Below are 22,425 nucleotides of genomic sequence, written 5' to 3'. Positions count from 1 at the left end.
TGAAGCCGGAGAGCGTGAGAACAAGCATTTCAACTACAAATGGTCATTTTCTTAATGGGATAGAATTAAATATTCGAAGCATTAATGTAAATAGTAATCACTACCAGGCCTGTATTAGGAACTTCGTATCCAGTACTTAATTCTCACAGTCCAAACAAGGCATTAATATAAGCAGAAGGGGAAGTGAGGAAATAGTAGCTGGTTAGTGACAGAGTGGGAACTGAACCCACATTGCCTTTCCCCAGAGGGTGTGTTCTCACCACTTTCTCTCCACCGCCACAGTGCCAGTGACCAGGATTCCTGATCTATACATAACACATCACATTTGAGAATCAGTGACTAATGGCCTGTCTCATGAAAAGCCCAGAAGAAAAAACAGCCACTTCGGAGCTCCACTGGTTACCTTCTAAGTCTGTATGGAAGGCCTTTCGCTTTTCCAGAAAAGAAGCTGCCTGAGCCGTAGGTTTGCCTGTGCATTCACGCAGGCTCTCACTGAAGGGCTGATTCTTCAGCCTGGCCTGTGTGAAAGGCAGGGCAGAGCCGGAAATGATGCTGCTGATGTCCAGTCCGATACCCAAGGTGGGATCTGTTGTTCTGTATCCAACAGTGTATACATCTCCTTAGTAATAAGTAATTGTGGTTACTTAAGACTGAAATTTTTTTTTAAAAATTTCTATTATGTGGATGATTTTTTTTCCAGATGGCTACTGAATTGTTAGGACATAAACACTTGAGTTGCTTGAATCGAATTACTTATGAAACAAACCTGTTAGGTATTTCTTTTGGCTTAGGGGCACCCTGGTAAAAAAACTACTGAAAACACTGAGGTACCACGAACTGAGCTAGTTTGAGAAGATTTGGGAAGAAGCTATGACCCAAGAGGATTCAAGGACCTTTGACAGTCTGGACAGATAGGAAGTTAGGGGGCCCCTCCTCTGTTCTTTGAATTTCAGTGCAAACCTGCAGCTCTGAACTTATAACAGCCGCACATGAGCCTTAGATATCCGGACAGACTCAGCCCTGGTCTGTGCACCCGACGGGACAGCAGTCTGACTGCTGAGTCCCAGGGATGGCCGCTCATCGCAACACTAACCTCTAGAAGACCAGACTGATAGGACTGCCTCATCTTAGAATAACACCACCTACTCTCGGATAGCCTCTCAGAGTCAAAACTAATGGAAATACCAAGGTATGAACGACAGTGTCTTCAGCCTTTGCTTCTATGAATGTTTTGGAATTTTATCAATTAGTTAAATCAGTTCAAAAGCAAATGAATGTCTCAAAATAAATCAGATGTTCTCGACACCATTCTACTGCACCAGTTTTTTCAAGATCAGTATTTTTTGAACGACAGAAACACCAGCAAGTCTAAAAGAACAGTTATGAGTCAGCAGTTTATAGGTGCTTAAGAAAAAAGTGTGGTGTTAGTGGAAAGAATCTGAGTTTTATGTTCGAATCCCAGCCCGTTCACTTAATGCTCAGTAAACTTGGATATGCTTCTTAACGTTTCTGAACCTCCTTTCTTCAGCTGTTAGTGAAATGAAGGTGATACTCATTTTTCAGATTGTTATGAAGATTAAATAATTATGGAAATTTTAAGTAAATGGTGGCTGTAGCAATAAACATTTGAAATAGGTGGTATTTTTCTGACGGGTTGGGTACTTAAAGACAGAAAATGACACAGTGTCTCTGGATGTACACAAAATGGTTATCACTGAGTGGTGGGATTATGGGGAACTTTTCTAAAGCATACATTTCTATAATGTTGTAGTTCTTTGCAATTATTTTGTAATCAGAAAAAATAAATGATGTCTCTGGGAGGTCAAGGAGATCAGGGGCTCATTACACGAATTCCAGTCCAGATGTAATTAGAAGAGAGACCATATTGGCTGGCTGCCTCTCTCTTCTTTCAAAAAAGGCCCTTTTCGGAACTGTTTTTACTCACAACACTTCTGACACCAAATGCAGGTTTTTCTGATTAACGATAAATTTTCCAGTTCTCCAGGCACCAGCTGGGTGTGTCCAGTTCAGCACAGCGCTGACCCTCACTACGCAGAGTTAGTGCAGACCCCGCAGGTTAAGGGCGCAGCCCCGCAAGACGGCCCCCACTTCAGTCTCCAGTCACGGGTCCCACGTTGCCAGCTGCGCTTCTTGACCCAGTAGCTTTGAGAACGTGCTTTGTGTTGCTCGCTGTGTGAAATGCGGTGCTTACAGAAATGAGAGCCGTGGCCCTTCCCTCGAGGGCTCCGCAGCCAGGTGGATTTGCCTCCCCCAGTTGCCCCATCCACACTTCACACTTCACTCATTGCTTGCATGCAGGTGACCTTCAAATCTGTGTCTTTAAGCCGGAGCCCAGCCAGCTTTAGACCTTCAGCCAGCAGCTTACTGCGTATCCTCACGTGCTGTTCCTGGGGTACCTCCAGCTTGGCGGTACTCTAAACTGATCGACATCCGTCCTCAGACAACTCAAAACCGAAACTAAAAACAGCCTGCATTTCCTCGTTCCCTGTGGGGGGAAGGGCATTATCTAGTCACTAGCCCATGCAAACCACCATCCTTGACTTACCTCATTTACCCCGTATCCCCAAATTCTATCAGATTTTCCGTTCTTTATTGTCCCTGTACTGTCTTCAGTCAAGCCGTCCCCCTCCTCCACTGGAGACTTGGAATTACCACAGCATCCTCTTCAGACTCTCTGCCGCCACTGACTCCCCTCATCCGTCCCCCTGTTGCTACCAAGTTGACCTTTTCAAAGGTCAAAGGTGTACCTGACCGTATCGCTGTCCAGTGTAAAATGATTTATCAGTCCCCTTAGGAATGGCAGTGTTTGACCCAAGTAACCCTCCCCTCCTTCTGAGGCCAGGGCCGGTCATTGTTTCCGTGTGTGATGCGGCCTAAGGATCCTTCCCACTATAACACTTGTTTTTTTTTTTAACTTTCAGGTATACAGTGTATTGATTTGACAACTCTATACATTACTCAGGGCTCAGGATAAGTGAAGTCACCACCTGTCACCGTACAGTGCCATTACAGTATTACCGACTATATTCCCTATGCTGTACTTCTCATCTCTGTGATTTATTTATTTCATAACTGGAAGTTTGTCCCTCTTAATTCCCTTTATGTATTTCACCTGTGCCTCCACCCACCTCTCCTCTGGCAACCATGAGTTTGTTCTCTATATTTAAGAATCCATTTATTTGTTTTGTTTTTTAGATTCCACATATAAGTGAAATCATATGGTATTTGTCTTTTTCTTTTTTTTTAAGATATTATTTATTTTTGAGAGAGTGCGAGCATGAGCTGGGGTGGGAGAAGGGCAGAGGGAGAAGCAGACTTCCCACTGAGCAGGGAGCCTGATGTGTGACCAGATCCCCAGACCCTGGGATCATGACCCTGAGATGCTTAATGCCTGAGCCACCCCAGCACCTGGTATTTGTCTTTTTCTAGCTAACTTATTTCACTTAGCATAATACCCTCTCGGCCGTCCATGTTGTTGCAGAAGGCCAGATCTCTTTCTTTTTTATGCCTGAGTGATGTTCTGCTGTATACGTGTACCACATCCTCTTTATCCATTCATCTACTGATGGCCACCTGAGCTGCTTCCATATCTTCCATTGTAAATAATGTTGCCATAAACATAGGAAATTAGTGGGGTTTTTTTTAAGTTTATTTATTTTTTTTTAGTAATCGCTACACCCAACATGGGGTTTGAACTCACGACCCTGAGATCAAGAGTCATGCTCCTGCAACTGAGCCAGCCAGGCGCCCCGAATTAGTGTTTTTGTTTTCTTTCGGTAAATAACCCAGTAGTGGAATTACCAAATTGTATGGTATTTCTGTTTTTAATTTTTTGAGGAACCTCCATACTGTTTCCCACAGTGTTTGTACAATTTACATTCCCATCACCAGTGTGCCAGGGTTCTCTTTTCTTCACATCCTTGTCAACACTTGGTATTTCTTCTCTTTTTGACACTAGCCATTCTGACTGGTGTGAGGTGATGTCTCAGAGTGGTTTTGATTTGCATTTTCCTGAAGATTAGTGTTGTGCATCTTTTCACACATGTGTTGGCCATCTATGTGTCTTACTAGAACATTTTAGATAGCTACTATTAACTGATAGGGGTTGGCACTGAGATGAACCATGTTTGATTGGCACCAAGATGAAATCTGTCATCCTTGATTGGCAGGATCAAGTTGAAACTCTGTAGTTTAGCATATAAGGCCCTCTTTGATGTATCCTGCCACTCCTGACTTCTCTGCCCCCTCATCTCTTTCCTCAAAATTTAGCTTAACTACACCTCTGAGAAAAAGCTTTTCAGGATACTGTCCCCCTCCTACCAGATGGATTTTGATCTGTGTGTTCCCGAGCACCCCACGCACACGTATGCCTTTGTTACGGTGCTAGTGACTTCCGGCACCTTCCTTGGACTGTAGACTGATGCACTGAAGTGTCTCCCCTACTAAAGTATAAGCTGCTTTTTTAATTTAAATATTTTATTAATTTAGTTAATAATTAATTATTAATATTTAAATATTTATTTGAGAGAGAGAGTGCACAAGAAGGGGGGAGGATCAGAGGGAGAAGCAGACTCCCTGCTGAGCAGGGAGCCTGATGTGGGGCTCAGTCCTGAGGCTCCAGGATCATGACCCGAGCCGAAGGCAGATGCTTAACCCACTGAGCCACCCAGGCGTCCCTAATTCTATCAGCGTTTTGAGAAACTGCCAGATTGTCTTCCAAAGTGGCTGTACCATTTCACACTCCCACCAGCAATATGTGAGATCCTGATTTCTCTACATCCTTGCCAACACTTGTTATTACCTGTCTTTTGATATTTACATGTTATTAAATATAAATTAGATGTATTTGAGGGGCATATGGGTGGCACAGTTGGTTAAGTGTCTGACTTAATTTTGGCTCCAGTCATGATCTCAGGGTCGTGAGATCGAGCCCTGTGTTGGGCTCCATGCTAGGCTTAAGATTCTCTCTCTCTCCTTCTCCCTCTGCCCCTACCCCCTGCTCGCTCACTTGTTCAGTCTCTCTCTGTCTAGGAAAAAAAATTAAACACATTTGATATTTATATAAATGTGTATATCTTATATAAATGCACATAGTTTTATATTTAGATATATTATAACATCCTGGTAGTTGTGAAGTGGCTTCTCATCATTTTTTTTTCTTTTTTTGAAAGATGTTATTTGAGAGAGAGAGGGAGAGCACAGAGGGAAAGTGAGAGGGAGAAGCAGACTCCCCACGGAGCAAGGAGCCCGACATGGGGGTCGATCCCGGGACCCCGGGATCATGACCTGAGCCGAAGGCAGACACTCAACCGACTGAGCCACCCAGGCGCTCTCCTCATGGTTTTCATTTGCATCTCCCTATTGGCTAATGGTGTTGGGCATCTTTTCATATTCCTATTGGCCATTTATTTATCCATGTTTGGAGAGAGAACCTATTTAGATCTTTTGTCCATTTTTAAATTGGGTTGTCTTTATTACTGAGTTGTAAGAGTCTTTAGTATATCCTGGATACACGTTCCTTACAGACATATGTTCTGCAAATATTTTCTCTCACTCTGTGTTGTCTTTTTACTTTTTTTTTTTCCCCTTTGAGTATAGTCGGCACACAATGTTACATTGGTTTCAGGTGTACGACATACTGGTTTCGCTTCCCTGTACGTTACGCTGTGCTTAGCGCTCTTGAAACCACCATCTGTCACCATGCACACTGTCACACTACCATTGACTGCTCCCTATGCTGTGCCATTTATTCATGTTTTTACTTTCTGAATGACATTGTTTGCAGCACAAAAATTTTTAATTTTGATAAAGTCCAGTTTATTCTTTTGTCACGATGGTTTTGGCAGCATATATAAGAAACCAGTGCCTAATCTAGGGTCGTGAAGATTGACTTCTGTGGTTTTTTCAGAGTTTTAATGTTTTAGCTCTTATGTTTAGGTCTCTGGTCCATTTTATGTTACATTTTTTGTGTGTGTGGTGGAGATTTGAATGATTTAAAATTTTTTCTCAGTCTTTACCTTGGACTGAATATACTGTTTTTACTTTTTCTTATGGAGATGATAATGTAGGTGCAGTCAGAAGGTGACCTCTAGAGTGCCACGTGAAGTCTTATAGAGAGGGATGTTGAAAGGAGGAGTAACATGCTAACGTGTATGGCAAATTTAAGGGATTAGGGTCAGGTCCCAAGTAGCTTACCTCCCACTACAGACATGAACATTATTTTAAATCTTCCCCATTTCACAATGGGTCAGAATCGTATGAGGTGCCCGGGCCTGTCAGAGGACCGAGTTTTACGTGTTACAGTAGTGATTGCTGGTGGACAGCTGTAATGGGCTCACTTGGTTTTCTCCTCAGGGGTCTCTCTCTTTGGCTTGTCGGCCCTGTTGATCCCTGGGAACTTTGAGTCTCATTTGGAACTTGTGAAGTCCCTGTGTCTGGGGCCGTCATTGATCTACACGGCCAAGTTCGCACTTGTCTTCCCTCTCATGTATCACACCTGGAATGGGATCCGACACTTGGTAAGTTAATTGTTGGTTTATACATTTTCTGGGTGAAGGGAGTGTAGGGGAGTGTAGGATTCCCTCCTTCATTGCCTGGGTTTAGGGCCACCCCTAAAGTTAGTTGTCTGGACCTTTGCTCAGGGGCTCTTGGGGAGAGCTAAACTAGATCCGTGTGCACTCCTTGGCAGACCTGCTGGGGATCCCGCTGAGCTCTGGGTGTAGGCCTGGCAGATACTTGCAGGGTCTCAGTGTGAACTGCTCCATTTTGAAGGGGAGTTTTGCTAAAGGAGACCCCCTGAAGCCAGGTCATCCCTCTGACATAGAAGGCAGATTTATTAGATAATTAATTGGTACCTACAGTGTGTCAGGCTCTATTCTAGAGCCTGGGGTTTCAATTCTGAGCTAGATGGTTGCTGCTTTCACTCTAACATTCCTGTCAACCCAGGGTGACAAGTCCAGCTGGAGTCAAATATATTGTTTTGTTATCTTGACATTGGATTGCGTTAATTGTTTTTGGTTTTTGTTGAGCTCTTGGAGGGAATGGGGTACCTAGGATTCCAGATTTTAATATTGGGGTTAGGAATCTTTTGATGGCCTGAAAACTGTCCATGCTGCCTCCTACATGACTTTTCTCCTCCTCTTTTTTGAATTTTTGTTACTATTTTTTAATTTATTTATTAGAGAGAGAGAGTGCATGCACGTGTACTCAGGGCACATGTGAGCCAGGGAGGAGCAGAGGGAGGGGGATAGGCAGACTCTGTACTGAGCGTGGAGCCCAGCATGGGGCTTGATCCCAAGACCCTGAGATCCTAACCTAATCCGAAGCCAAGAGTCAGACATTTAACCGACTGAGCCACCCAGGAGCGCCTCCTTCTCTCTCTCTCTTTTTAAGATTTTATTTATTCATTAGAGTGAGCACACGCAAGAGCACACGTGCACAAGAGAGAGAGAGCAGGAGCAGGGGGAGAGGGAGAGGGAGAAGCAGACGCCCCACTGAGCAGGGAGCCCAACGTGGGGCTTGATCCCAGGACCCCGGGATCATGACCTGAGCCGAAGGCAGATGCTTAACCGTCTGAGCCACTCAGGCACCCCCTCCTTCTCTTTTATAAAGGAATTAAAGCTTAATCATCCTACCCAGGTCAGAGAGCAGTCCCTCCTCCAGCATTTTAAGATTTCATGTTTTGTGGTCTCTCTACCCATCATCTTGCTTTCTTTCCCAGGAAGACAATTATGATTCCATTCTTTCTTGTCTTCCAGTTTCTTCCTAACCTGAGCCATCTGTCAGATGGATACTCTTGCCTTAATCTGACCTTTATAATTTCCACATCAGAATCCAGAAACAAGCATTTTCTGAATTTCAGTCTGGTCCAATAGACAGTTTAATGGAATCAGAAAAGTGAGAGCCTAAGTGACCTGTTTAATTAAGTGTATCTATCAACTGTTCCCTGGGGCAGTGTTCAGTTTGATTCACAATGACTTCATTTCCCTCCGGGAGGGGGTAAAGAAGGAGAGCATTTCCATTAATGACTTCTTATTCCACAGAACAAATCTCTCTAATGAAAATCAGCTGATCAGCTTCCTCTGTTCACATCCTGGCTCTAGAGGGCTTGCCATATATTTGCTTTTGTCTCAGTATGAGGGGAGGGAAGGGGAAGAGGTTTTGCAAAATCTCAGAACTCAGGCAAGGTTTTTCTGCGCTGGTTCCTGCCTGTAATGGTCATCTCTTTGTTGAGAGAAGTGAGGAGCCTAAAGGCTTTTCTTAAGCCCTTAAATCTGCTTTTATTTTTTCTTGTAGCCAGTACTGGCTCTGAGTGTGGGACAGGATTTGATCTGTTCTCCATGACAGACAGTCCTAGCTCTTGCCCTCCGAGCTTGATAGTTGCCTTCCTTCGCAGAAGATCTAATGGGGAGAGGGGAGTCGAATTGATAGAAAAGAGTGGGAAGTGACAGGGTCTCTGGCATTCTAGAGAGTAAGCCCCCTTGTCACCACCAGCCAGTAGGGCTCAGGTTTTTTGGTAGAACTCTGTGCTTATATAAGCAGAACAGCTCTGTGTGGAATCTGCTGGACCCCTAATCTGATCTAGGTAGAGGCTCCATTCCCCGCACCCCCCCAGGGTCTAAGTTTTCTCTTAAGTCCTCCTAATTTAGTTTAACCTTCAGAGTGTGGGCGTTTGTGTTAAATTGGGGTAATCAAATGTGGAAAGCGTAGAGCCTAAAAATTCTGCTTTTGCCCTGGGGGGTCTTTTAGTGACTGAGATGTAACACCGTTAGTATCCCTGGGGTACAGGAGAGGCTAGTCAGTGCTTTTAAAACCCTGGTTTCTGATGCAGTGGGGAGAAAATCAGTTTAGTGGGTTGTTACCAACAAAACCAGAAATTTAGGGGCTCCTGGCTGGCTCAGTCGGTGGAGAGTGTGACCTGATCTTGGGGTTGTGGGTTTAAGCCCCACATTGTGCATGGGGCTTATTTAAAAAAACAAAACAAAACAGAAATTTAATAGCATACAGTATAGAGAATGCAGCACACATACTAATGGTGAATATTGCTTATTTTTTCGTGAACTTTTGCTGTAAACATACTGGCAAACAAAATGACAAATAGCCTTCTAGATCTCAGGGATTTTTTAGAATACTGGTTCTCTGACTGGATGTTACTCCTCGAAGGCAGGGGTTGGGGGAGGTGGTGGTGGTTCTGTGACTGGCTGTATCTAAGAAACCGCGTATCTTCTATCCTTGTTGTTTTAGAGCTTCACGGTGTATGTTAATAAGTTGTTTCAAAAGCCTTGCAGTTAAATGTTTACTAAATTTATTTGACTGTGGAACTTTGCTCCCCCGTGCAACACCTTTTAGCATTCTGAGGAACTAGCTTGTGGAGGAGCACACTGTGGGAAATGTTGATTGGGTTTTGTTGTCATTCGGGGAAGTTTCTCTCTTTAGTCTGGAAGCTTTTGTAGATACAGGCTGTACTTTGTATATCTGCCTTTTCTGTCACTGGGGCAACTGGGTGGTAGGGACCGTGTTGTGGGTTTTGAGAAAGGTGGGGTCCAGGAGAAGGGCTTTTCCCTAGAACCGTGCCAGGAGGAGTTGTCCTTCCCATGGGGTGGAGCTCATTTCTCAGAAAAGAGAGTACCCAGGGCCCTGACTGCTGAAATTCTTTCTTCCTTCTTTTTTCTGCAGGTATGGGACCTAGGGAAAGGCCTGAAGATTCCCCAGCTGTACCAGTCTGGAGTGGCTGTCTTGGTTCTTACCGTGTTGTCCTCTGTAGGGCTGGCAGCCATGTGAAGAGCTGACGTTTCTGGCATTGTCTTCCCATAAATGATTCACTGACCTATCTTCCTGTTTGTCACTCTCTTCTCCAGCCAAGACAAAGTTCTCCTGATTTATTTAGACCCTTTTGTGCTTGCACATCCCCTTGGAGCTTAGTGGCAGTAGAGTGCCTTCTAGGACCAGAGCAGTGGAAGAGGGTCCAGTTTCCCCTTTGTTTCTAAAGATGGGATGACTCAAAACTTCCCTTTTCCTGCCCCCAGCTTGAAGCCTACTCTGGGCCTAGAAGCCCTCATTCTCTCTCCATATTGGGCCTTGATTTGTGCTGACAGTCAGCTTTTGGCTCCTTCTTCCTGAGACAGTGGAAACAATGCCAGCTCTGTGGCCTCTGCCATGGGGACTGAGAGTGGGGCTTTGGGTGCCATTGCCTGTGGGTTGCTGGCTTAAAGGACAGTTCTGTTCATTGGTCAGAGCCCAGGGTCTTCAGCACCCACACAGTATGACTGAAAGAGGAGGGATGGGGGTGGAGGGGAATTAGCCTGTCCCAGCTAGCAGGAGATGAAGAGGGTCAGTTGACTCTTAAAGCAGGTGCTTTGGGGAGAAGATATATAGCTTTTAATGCAAAAGGAAGATCCAGAAAATTACAGTGAACCTATCAAGCGCCCCCGCCCCCCGCATTTCTGGAAAAAACAAGCCTCTTTTCTAATCCAAATTCATGTGACATCTGTTTCTGAAACTGAATTAAAATACTCATTTTGTCTTTGACTCTCCTTGAAATCTAGAGAAACCAAGAGAATGGAGGTTGGGGAAGAGCCAGTTTCCTCCCTCTCACTCTGGTCTCAGGCGTTTACATCCCCCAATCTGACCTTTCTCAGGAGGGAAACAGCTCGTCCTGCGGCTGACCACTGGAACAATGTTTAGGGAATCAGATGCAAGTAGCCAGAGATCAAATATTGTGCAGAAGCCTCAGAGAAGGAAGAGAAAGGCATGTGGAAGCTTTGCATTATCACGAGCTGCAGAATCCCCCTGAGAACTGTGCATCGACCTCAGGGTGCAGTTCAGCAGATGATGACCCAGTAAGGGAGCCAGAGGACCAGGGGAGGTGGCAGCTAAGGGCCGATGAGCTAGGTGTGTAGACTGGGAGAGAAAAGAGCAGAGATAAGAGAGGAGGGATTGTTGAAGACCTGGCAAAAATGTGTAATTTAACAGGAAAACTTGCTACTTTTAAAATCCATATGGGCCGGCCTCTTGACTCTCTAACTCCCTTGGCAGGAATGCTGTTTTGATAGTCTTTGGAAACTCGGGGGTAGCAGATCTATCTTGTCTGAGTTGTTGGCCAGCCAGTTAAAGCTGTGGGTTGGAGAGGAGGAGCAATGATTGTAACTGGTGGCAGTTGGACAGGAAGGCCTCACTGAAGCTAAGACACTGGGGATCTGTGCTCAGCGGTGGTCCTCCCAGCTCCCGAGTAGCCTTCCGCTTTCTGTGATGATCACTTCTCCCTTCCTGCTCGACTAGCCCTGGGAAGCCTTTGTAGCCTTCCTCCAGCTTAAACCCTGTGTCCTCTGTACTTGTCCTTGGCATGGGGGACAGATGTTCATGAGGGACACTTCAGCATTGGAGCTGGGAAGGGTTTGGCAAGGGCATTACGTTGAACAGCTGGCGCCAGGAAGACTGCAGAATAGGACGAGGATAAGCTGGTGTTGGAGGCTGGGAAATGGACAGGGAACTTCTTACCTTTTTTTGGTGGCTTCTTACCATTTGGGTGATTGGGGTTGGGGTACAGTGGTCCTCATGTTTGTTACTCTGCCCTGAATTTCTACTTACCGTCTGTCTTTGTTTTTCTTCTCTGACTTCCAGTCACTCCTGTATCTTCACTTTTCAAAACCGTGTAGGTACTTTTGCTTGAGTTTTACTTTTATGACTTCCTAGTTTGTCTTCCCCGTTTGTTCTGCCGTCAGATGTGAAGTCGTAGACAAGGATAGTGTCTTGTACCCTGGCTTCCCTTCCCTTTTCTTCCCCCATCTTCTCCAGACGTGCATATGCGTGCTCTACTGAACAATCGTATTTCTGACTTCAAGGTGGCGGTTGCGCATGCTCAGATGAAAAATGAGGGGCTCACAGTAAGGACTGGCTCTTTGAGGTTTTTCTTTTGCTACAATTCAGACCAACTTCCACTTGGCCACTTTTGCAGGATAACTGACTCAATCCTTGTAAAAATGTGTTCCACCTCCAGCCACTGCCGTGTTCTTTTTCCTACCCTCTATCCCCCAACCCGCCTCCTAGTCATGGGTTACAAGAGGCAGCCATAACAGAAGGAAAAAACATCCAAATCAGTAATAGATTCAACAAATAATGTTTATTTTCCAAGATTGCCTTTATTCCCACCCTATAATTTCCCTGTTCTGTGTCCCGCACCGGGGGTCTTGCTTACATCACTCAGTCTCTAGACAAGTTTTCTCAGTGTGGGCCCTTGGTGCCTCTGGAATTCCAGGTTTGTTTTTCTGGACTGCAGCTGGATTAGGACCTGCCCCGTGTTCTAGCATACATGGACTTCCTGGTGGGCTCCTGAGAGAGTTGGCTGGGCTGGGGGGACCCGGGGTGTGACCTGCAGAGGGGTGTGAGCTTTGGGGTTGGTCTGGGGAATTGAGGTTTACAGCTGGGGAGCTTGGAATTATGGTCGGACTTGATGCTTGTTGTACAGTCTTTGTGGTAGACTTCCCGAGTTTCCTCTGACTGTCTGGATCGTGAGGCTGCCGGGTAGAATGGAAGAGACAGTCATGTATCTGGCCAGGCCTAGATCATTCCCAATCCATCTTAGAATGCTAACTCCCTTTCTCCCCATACCATGGACAAAAGGTCAGATCAGATCATTTTGCATTCTGGTGGGAATGTGTGCGTCCCTAGCACATCTCTTTAGGTGTCAGAAGACAGGGACTAGACAGGATGAGAGAGCTGGTTAGAGGTTCCCCCTGCTGCGATAGTGCTGGTATAACAAGAGGCATTTTTGAGGTTGAAAAGAAATGCAGATGATAGGATTTGAGGTTAGGTGGGAGGAATAGATACCTTGCCTAAGATTTCAGGACACAGCCCATTGGAGGCCTTGAGCAAATCAGGATTTTTCTGTATCCATTTGGTGAGGGAGGCAGCACCAGCAACTGTACGGGAGGTCAGGGTCACCCGAGCAGGGGGTATCTTCAGAGGCATTTGCCAGGTGCCCATGAAAGATCCCCAGGGACTTGCCTAAAAGGAAGAAGACGAGGCTCTTCAGCTGGCTTCTCCGAGGACTACTGCCCTATCGGCAGGTCTGTTGTCTTCCTTCCACCCTTCACCCTTGGGATGCATGGTAATGAAATCAGACTGAAAGCACAGTCTCCCAGTCTCCCCACTTGTGCTTACCCCCTTTCTCAATTAGGTTACCCTGATTTTGTCATCATATTAATTCTGCTGGGTTAACTTAAATTCCGTGTCCTTAGGCTAAGTCTAGCGGAGTACCCACTACCTAAGTATTGTGAAGATGTTCATCAGTTTAGGGCATTCTGGGTGCTCAGCACCTCTGTTGTGTTGGATAAGCTGGCTGGAAGTTTGGCGACAGTTGTGTTGCAGTGGGAATTAGATTGAACTTTAATTTCCAGATAGTGGCTGTGCTAGATCGCAAACCTCCAATCTCGGTTACTCCAGTTGTGTGCCCCAGTTCTTCACCTTCCTCAGTAGGAATGGGGATCAGTATCTCACCTTGGAACGGGGCACTGAAGGCAACAGATGACCACGATCATTGGCGATAATCTGAGTATAGCCTTCATGGGAAGAAATTCTCTGGGGTAGAGGTGAGGAGAGAAATGCTTGTGAAAATGGAGTGGAAAAGAGGGTATCTGAGGGGCTCGAGTTAAGGGCTGAGGGAGAAGAAGATATGGGAATTTAGAGGTGGCTAAAGGAACTAGGTGCCAGTGAGTTACAGAGAACGTGGTGGAAAGAATCAGAAACTGGCCCTGTGGGAGCACTGCACATGCAATACCTCTTTTGTTGGCTTGGCAGGAGACCAGTTCCGCAGATACTTGGGTGAGAAAGCTTTTTCATACTGTGGAGAGAAAGATGAGAATCTCTGTGAGGCTCAAAGGCCCTGTGCCTGGGAAATGATGACGAGGCACAGTTCTTCAGAGTTGAAGACCAAAGACCTGAACAGCCAAGCTAGGCTTTAACTCACTATAGAAGGGATATTATTTTTTGGTCTAAATGTGTGCTATTCAACATGGCGCCACTAGCCACATGTGGCTACCCAACACTTGAAATGTGACTAGTCCCAATGGAGGTGCTTTGTAATTTCGGAGAGTTAGTACAAAAAAAGAGAATGTAAGCATCTTATTATAACTTTAAATATTGATTAAACATTGAAATAATATTTTAGACTTACTGGGTTAAATATATTATTTAAGTTAATTTTATTTCTTTTTAGTTTTTTTTCACATAGCTACTAGAAAATTTTAAATTACATTTGTGACTCGCATTATCTGTTTATTGGGTGATCCTGGTCTAGACCAGGGGTGGGCAAATGTGGCCCATGGGCCCATTCCATCCTCCTGTCTGTCTTGGGAAGACCTGAGACAGCAAAGAATGGTTTTTATAGATGGATATTTGCAATTGATTTGAAAAAGGAAACAGTAGTAAAGTGTTTTCTTGTCCCACAAGAATTCTATTTTTTTCATTAGTATTACAAAAAATTACAGTTACAATATTTTGAATTCTGTCAGAAATTTTATGGAAAAATATTTTCTCTTGCTATTTTAAGCCATAACATCTCTGATTTTGCCACATGGCCCTAAAAATTTTGAGATATTTACCGTTTGGCCCTTTACAGAAAAAACCCTGCTGACCTCTTGTCCAGATCCTACAAACTTAACCCAGAGAAGCCTTTTGCTTGTCCATGGGCCCTCTCTACCCTGAGGAGCTAAAGAGGTGAAAAATACCATCTCACCCCACTTTCAGCTCTTCATTCAATAATCAGAATCCTCTGGGAGGGTCAGTCCAAGGGCAAAATCAATCATTAGAGATGGAAAAAGAACTCACCTGGTTGGCACTGTAGTTAGTGGCCATGATCCTGCCACTCTTTGCTGTTTGCCTTTGTTGCCCAGCAACCGCGGAAGGCGGCCCTTCCAGGACTGCCGGCCCCTTTACTTGCTACTCACCTCCTTGGATGACACTGCCCCAACCTCTCCCTGGAAATTCAGGTTTGGTTTCATTTTAGAGACGCGGAAGACAAAGTAAATGAGCTAAAGAACGGCCCTTTTTAATAGCATAACTTACCCTACTTAAGAACTTCTGGATTGTCTTGTACTGTGGTTTTTAACCATCTTAACAAACCGTGGAACACCGAGAGCTGTGTTTTGGGGGCAGTGTGCTGGAACGGACCCTGGACTTGAGAGCCAGACGCTGGGGTTGGAATCCTCACTCGACTTACTATCATAGGAGCTGTGTGACGTTAAACAATTGGCTCCCCTTCTCAGTTTCTGTGGACTGATTCATATTGTGAAGATAATAGAGCCTGCCTTTACAGGGCCGTGAGATAAAGTGGGAGGTGTCCAGTCAGTGTCATTGCATAGTAGGTCCTCAATACTGCGAGACTCAGTTTATAGGGTCCACTTCTTCATTTTCTCAGAATAGCAAAGGAATAATGTTTTGAAAAGTGACTCAGATTTATCTCCAGCAGGAAAAAGCATAGCTTGTCCTTTGTCCTTGAATGACTCTGGTCTCGTCCATCACTCTAGGATCTCAGGGCCTAAGAACACAGGTGCGTGGAGTTGGCAGGGATGAGGTAGAATTAGGAGCTAGTGGCGGGAGATTGGGCAGGGATGGAGAAAGCGATGATGTGGAAAGCATCAGATTTGGAAAGTTAAGTGGTGGTTCCAGGACACAAACTAACATTCGTGGGACTGGGCAACCCCTCCGAGACGCGTCTGAAATGGCATTATCATATTCATTTCCTGGGTTGTCAGAATTGATGAGAAAGGGAAACTGCTTTATGAATTGTAAGTCTGTTTGTAACATGAGATGTGAAGATGAAAAAAGCTGTTCAAAGAAATCATTGAGAACTGAGAGAGCATTATAGGGGACAGTTGTCAGTCCCTCTCCCTTCCTTTTCCTCCTAAAGTCATCATCCCAACTAACACACCAAGTATGAGAGCCCTCCTACGCTTGGAGAGATGGAGGTAAAAACAGCCCTCGTTCGGCAGGCTCTGGCAGGTAACAGCCGGAGACTGTGAGGTCTGGAAAGAGGACTTGCGAGCTTATTCCCTGTGGTTCTCAGTGCTCTAGAGTGATAACCTTCAAAACCAAGGACTTTGCTCTAGGACATCCATTGTGTCCTCAAAGCCACAGTGATAGTCAAACAACCAGCATTTCTCTCGGAACTTCTGTCTTCAGCTGGTATGCTTTTCTTTTCTTTCTTTTTTATTTTTTTTTAAGAAAACGGCAGTATTTTAAGATTTTTATTTATTTATTTATTTATTTGAAAGAGAGATAGAGGGAGCACGAGCAGGGGGAGGGGTAGAGGGAGAAGCAGACTCCCCACTGAGCAGAGAGCCTGATGTAGGACCCGATCCCAGGACCCTGGGATTATGACGGAGCCAAAGGCAGACGCTTAATTAACCGAGCCACTGAGGTGTCCCTGGTATGCTTTCGCGATAGAGTTGTAGGATTATCTGATGACTGCACTCTTGTTTTGAAAAATCAGCTAGTTTTTGTTTAATGGAAAAAGTAATGTACGTGGGGGAATCTTTTCATTTTTACAGAAGGATGTTTAATGAAAAGCAAATCTCCATCTGACTTCAACTCCCAGTCTTGCTCCTCAGAGGGGATTGCTGTTACTATTACTATTATAACTACTTTTACTATTTTCTTGTGTCTCTTTCCAGAAGTATTCTATGCATTCTAACACTAACCTGGCAAGATGTCCACATTGTTCTGTGATTGCTTTTTTGACTATCTCAGGGATGTTTTTCATGACAGTATATTATCCATTTTAGGACACACCATCATGTACTTATTTGGTCCCATTTGGATGACCATTTAGGTTATTTCCAGTCTTTTGCTGTTACAGGCATTCTTTTTAAGATTTATTTATTTGAGAGAGAGTGTATGAGCAGAGGAAGGAACAGAGGAAGAGAGAGAGGGGAAGCAGACTCCTCGCTGAGCGGGGAGCTCATCACAGGGCTTGATCTCCTGAAACTGAGATCATGACCTAAGCTGAAACTGAGTCGGACACTTAACCGACTGAGCCACCCAGGCACCCCTGTTAATAGACATTCTTGCAATGAAAAGCTATATATGCATGTATATCTTTGTGAGTATATAGATATATAGATAGATATGTATATAATTTTATGAACATGTGATCGATAGGATACGTTTCTGAAAGTGAGTTGCAAAGTCAGATGGCTTGTGCATTTAGTATGGGAGTTGCCAAAGACATTGTGCCAATTTCTACATCTTCTGAGAGTCTATGAGAGGGCCCAGTCCTCTCTTTCCAACACTACTCGTGTTTTTACTGTTTTTGTCAATCTGATAATAAGAATGAACATAATTACTATATGCCAGGCACAGTTCTAATCGCTTTTTATTACATGTTCTCATTTGGTTCTTATAACCACCCCAGCCAGGAAACTGCAGCATAGGGGCGCCTGGGGGGCTCAGTCGGGTAAGCATGTGCCTTCGGCTCAGGTCATGATCCTTAAAATGAAATCTTAAAGAAAAAGAAATATATTTTGAATCCCATTACATATTAGTGCATGAAGAGCTTTCTTATCGCTGCGTGCCGTTACACGGGTGAGGTGTTCCACTTCATCTAACCAGTGTCCTATTGGTGAGCATTAGTTTTGCTGCTGTTACAATGCAGAGGTGAACAGCTTCGCACAGGTGTTATTTTGCATTTTTATGAGCCTATTTGTGGGATAAAGTTATAGAAATGAAATCATACAGTCAAAAGGTATTGCATTTTTTTTAAAAGATTTTATTTTTAATCTCTGCATCTAGTGTGGGGCTCGAACTTACAACCCTGAGGTCAAGAGTCCCATGTTCCACCGACTGAGCCGGCCAGCCACCCTGCTGCGTTCTGACAGAGGTTGCCCAATTGCGTTCCGAAGACGTTACACCCCTTCCAGCCGTGTGTCAGATTCTGTGGCAAATTTTGGAGTCTTGATAGAATTGATTAGATCTCTAAGTTGTTTGCTTTCATCCCATACTCCTTCCCAGATAGTAAAGGGATCTCGAGCAACTTCTCCCTCAAAAATTTGCATTGTTAGATAAACTACCTTATTTGGTGCTTTCTAATTTATCACAACCAAAAGTCAGCAACATGTACTTTCAATGTATTTTTCTTCCCGTGGTAATTTTTATTTTATTTGTATTTTCTCCCCATGGTAATTTTTTAAAACCAGAAATCATTAGTAACCCCTCATTAGTAAAACTTTGGGCATCTCATCTATTACAATTTGACCCCTGAATCATTGTCTCTAGTCATACCATCAGCTCCCCAAGGTTTCTTCCAGATAGTTCCAAGGTCCCCTGCATGTTACTTCACTGGGGCAGGTGATGGTGGGTCTTAGATTAGAACCTGGCTTGTGCCTATTTTCCTGGGCTGACAGGATCTTATCCGACCAAGCTAGGGGCCCAGCTTTGAACTCTCCATGTCCCATGGCTCCTGTACATTCCCGTAGAGTTCTTCCCACAGTGCACTTCTGTGCACACTAAGCAGGGAAGAGATGGATGCCCGCAAACATAGAAGCTACTTCAAACCTTCTCTATAGATTATGAATTTCGGATTCTATTTTCTTCCCCTCTGTTGGAAACTGCTATTATATCTCCCCACACACACCCTAAAAGAAAAATATTCTTGATCAGAACCTTTCCTGAGCAATCTAGAGAACAAACTGGATACAACCAAAAAGACTGGAGAGACATCAGTATCTCTCAGTAGTGGTGAGAATTAAATTTGTTTCCTTGGCTTTAATGGAAACTGTAGCTTGCACAGCATGGAGGGCGGCCACAAAGTCTGAAAACAGATACTATTATCTTACCATGTATTGAAATGCGATCTCAAGAAACCACGAATATGTATTCTTTTATGTTCCCAGGTTTCTTGGCAACCCTGAAATGTGGTACAGCTCTCACCATCAATGAGGAGAGTTCAGGGAGAGTATGTGAGGAGTAGTCATTGTCAGGCACCAATGTTAACTAGGACTCAGGGTGGGTGCTGGAGGAGAGCGAGCAGAGGGGGGTTAAGAGAGTCCTAGATTGGGGTGCCTGGCTGGCTGAATGGGTAGGGCATGTGACTCTTGTCCTAGGGGTCGTGAGTTCAAGCCCCAAGTTGAGCGTAGAGCCCACTTAAAAAAAAAATTATATAAAGTACTCAGCAAGACATTAAAAGAGAGAGAGAGAGAGTCCTAGATTGATTTGATGTTTCTGCACATTAGGAGTCTTTCAAACACCCTGCTAGCACCAGACGTGGGCGGCGGCGGGGGGGCACCGAGTAGTTGTGCATCTCCACCTGGGCCACCTGCAGCGTAACTCCGTTCTGACACAGTCCACCTAGAGATGGCATCAGGGCCTTGAGGTGAAGGGCTCAGTCCCACAGGACTGCCCCCCTCCGGCCACCCCCAGTTCAGCTGTCAGCTGCCAAGTCCAGATTGTCACCTGGGCTTCCGCCTGATGGCTGTAAGGGAGAGGTTCCCATGACCCCCTCCTTGAGTGGAACGGATTTGCTAGAGTGGCTCACAGAACTCAGGAAAACTGTGTCCGTACTGTTTCCCAGCTTATAATAAAAGGCTATGATTAAGGGTACAGAGGAACGTCCAGAGGGAAGAAGTGCTTCGGGCAAGGTGTGTGGGCAGGGGTGCGGCGCTTCCACGCCCCTCACCCGCACCTCCACGTGTTCACCCGCCTGGAAGCCCTCCAAACCTGCACTGTTGGGGCTCTTAGGGAGCCCTCATCACCTAGGCATGATCAATCATTAACTCCATCTCCAGCCCCTCCTCCCTCTCCGGAGAGCTGAAGATGCCAGGCTACTAATCAGGTCTCCAGGCTTTCTGGTGACCCGCCCCCATCCAGGAGCCCCCCCCCCAGAGTTGCCTCAGAACAGAAGACACTCCTAGTACGCAGGAAATTCCAAGGGATTTAGGAGTTCTGTGTAAGGAACTAGGGTCAGAGACCAACTCAGAGCAAAAGATGCTCCTAGGACTCTCATCACTTAAGAAATTACAAGGGTTTTAGGAGCTCTGCCAGGAAAGGGGATGGGAGGGGCAAAGACCAATATAGATACTGTCTGTCTGCTCACGTGGTCACACAAAGAACAACCCAAAAAGAGAGAGAATTTATGTATTGTATAAAAGTTTTAGGATAAAGGTAACCCTTAGAACAAAAATACAAATTCTTCCTAAATACCAGAAGGTCTGTTTAAAAAAAAAGGGAGGGGAGGGGGGGAGGAGGAAGCAAATGAAATAGATCACATGGTGAAAGACTTAAATATATAAAAATATAACATAGGGGGGCCTGGGTGGCTCAGTCGGTTATGCATCTGACTTCGGCTCCGGTCACAATCTTGGGGTCCTCGGATGGAGCCCTATGTCAGGCTCTGCTCAGTGGGGAGTCTGTTCTCCCTCTCCCTCTGCCCCTCCCCCCACTCGTGCTCGCTCGCTCTCTCAAATAAATGCAGTCTTTAAAAAAAAAATAAAAATATAAAACAGGAAGATCAGAGGTCAAACATATTGATCACATCAATAAATATATTAAGGAGTCTACCACGCCTGTTAAAGAAAATGATTTTCCCATCGACTGACAAAGCAAAACCCAGCAGTGTGCTGTGTAAATGAAACACATCTGAAATGAGGAGCCTCGGGAAGGCTAAAAATAAATGACTGAAACAAAAATGTACCAGAGTGGGGTTTCTTGGTTTTTTTGTTTTTTTTTTAAACTGAAGCAGGGATTGCAATTGTAATTATCCAAGAAAGGAGAATTCTGACTAAAAAGTTTTACGAGATAAACTTTTGCTGCAATTTGAAAAAAGAAGATAGAATTACATTTAATACAGGGAGAAAGAGAAGCGCACCAGTGACTGGAAACTGTAACAGATCTCTCAGATCTAGAAAATGAAGTGAACACTAAATTAGTAAGGGCATAGAAAACCTAAGCAACATAATAAATAAGATTTAATATGTATTAAACTCTGAACCTTGATAATAGAGAATACGCTTTTTTTTTTCCCCAAATGCATTTTAAAGCATTCACAATATCACAAGAATGTAGCACATTCGCGTCTTAGGCCTCAAAGAAAATTGCAGTTAATTCCAGGGGGGAAAAATAATAAAACAAATAGTATTCTCTGGCCACAATGTAATATAACTAGGTACTAACAACAACAAACCAAAAGGCTCTTCTAACAGGAAAAAAAAAATGTTAAACCACTCCTGGGTCTAAGGGGAAATGCAACGCAATTTGTAGAATTTTTTGAAAATAGTAATAATGGGGGCACCTGGGTGGCTCAGTCCACTAAGTGCCTGCTTTGGGCTCAGGTCATGATCCCGGGGTCCTGGGGTAGAGTCCTGCCTGCTGCTCTGCCTACTTGTGCTATCAAATAAATGAATAAAATCTTTAAAAAAAAATTCATTCATTAAAAAAAAGAAAATAGTAATAATGAAAACCAGAATCTGTGAGAAATAGCTAAAACAGCTAACAGAGAAATAGTTATGATATCAAATACTTATATGAATTAAAGTAAAAATGAATGGATAAACATTGCGACTCAAGAAATTAGGGGAAGAAAAAAGGTATACCAATGACAGCAGAAGGAAGGAATAAGTAAAAGAAGGGCAGAGATTAATGGGTTTGAAAACAACTGCAACAAAAAGTAACACTAATAAATCCTAGCTGGTCTGTTTGAAAAAATAAAATGAACTTCTTAGCTAAACTACTCAAAAAAAGGCGGGGGGGAGACAGCACAAATATATGAAATTAGAAATGAAGAGACATAGGAGAGGAAATTTTAAAAATATTCTATGTAACTATATTTGAAAATCTACGTTAAGTGGATAATTTTGTAGAAAAATCCAATTTAACACAATTGACCCCTGTGGAGACAGAAAGTCTAAACAGGGGCCCCTGGGTTGCTCAGTCCTTAAGCATCTGCCTTTGGCTCAGGGCGTGATCCCAGTGTTCCGGGATGGAGCCCACATCAGGCTCCTCCGCTGGGAGCCTGCTTCTTCCTCTCCCACTCCCCCTGATGTGGTCCCTCTCTCGCTGGCTGTCTCTCTCTGTCAAATAAATATATAAAATTTTTTTTAAAAAAAGTCTAAACAGACCATTTAACATAAACNTATAAAATATTTTTTAAAAAAAAGTCTAAACAGACCATTTAACATAAACAAAATTAAACTAGTTAGAGTTCCTACAAAACAAAACAGGCTCAGACAGTTTCACTAGGGCATTCTATCAAATTTTATTTTATTTTATTTTTTTTAAAGATTTTATTTATTTATTCATTCGACAGAGATAGAGACAGCCAGCGAGAGAGGGAACACAGGCAGGGGGAGTGGGAGAGGAAGAAGCAGGCTCATAGCGGAAGAGCCTGATGTGGGGCTCGATCCCATAACGCCGGGATCA

At 44.2% G+C, this 22,425-nt stretch overlaps 2 protein-coding genes across 5 annotated transcripts in view; one reads left to right on the top strand and one right to left on the bottom strand.

Annotated features, from left to right (window-relative positions):
* Nucleotides 1-10,548, top strand: part of SDHC (succinate dehydrogenase complex subunit C) — a 31,982-nt gene extending 21,434 nt beyond the window's left edge. For 3 of the 4 annotated variants that reach the window (XM_002928730.4, XM_034667261.1, XM_019809445.2), the window contains exons 5-6: nt 6,376-6,539; nt 9,697-10,548. In XM_002928730.4, coding sequence (XP_002928776.1) covers nt 6,376-6,539; nt 9,697-9,801 — 269 coding nt within the window. In that variant the 3' untranslated portion in view covers nt 9,802-10,548. Of the gene's footprint in view, nt 1-282; nt 580-6,375; nt 6,540-9,696 lie in introns of those variants that run through there. The other variant, XM_034667262.1, reaches the window with a different exon arrangement.
* Nucleotides 10,549-12,215: 1,667 nt separating this feature from the next.
* Nucleotides 12,216-14,887, bottom strand: CFAP126 (cilia and flagella associated protein 126). Its single transcript, XM_019809444.2, has 5 exons — nt 14,845-14,887; nt 13,796-13,858; nt 13,516-13,596; nt 12,847-13,023; nt 12,216-12,533 (listed from the first exon to the last, which is right to left on the bottom strand). The coding sequence occupies exons 1-5, from the start codon at nt 14,869-14,871 to the stop codon at nt 12,216-12,218; spliced, it is 666 nt and encodes a 221-aa protein (XP_019665003.1). The 5' UTR covers nt 14,872-14,887.
* Between the last annotated feature and the right edge of the window lie 7,538 nt (nt 14,888-22,425).

Source organism: Ailuropoda melanoleuca, chromosome 8, assembly GCF_002007445.2.
Source record: "Ailuropoda melanoleuca isolate Jingjing chromosome 8, ASM200744v2, whole genome shotgun sequence".
Taxonomy (NCBI): Eukaryota; Metazoa; Chordata; class Mammalia; order Carnivora; family Ursidae; genus Ailuropoda; species Ailuropoda melanoleuca.
The sequence above is the reverse complement of the archived record's forward strand: the minus strand, read 5'-3'. Positions and strand labels throughout refer to the sequence as shown.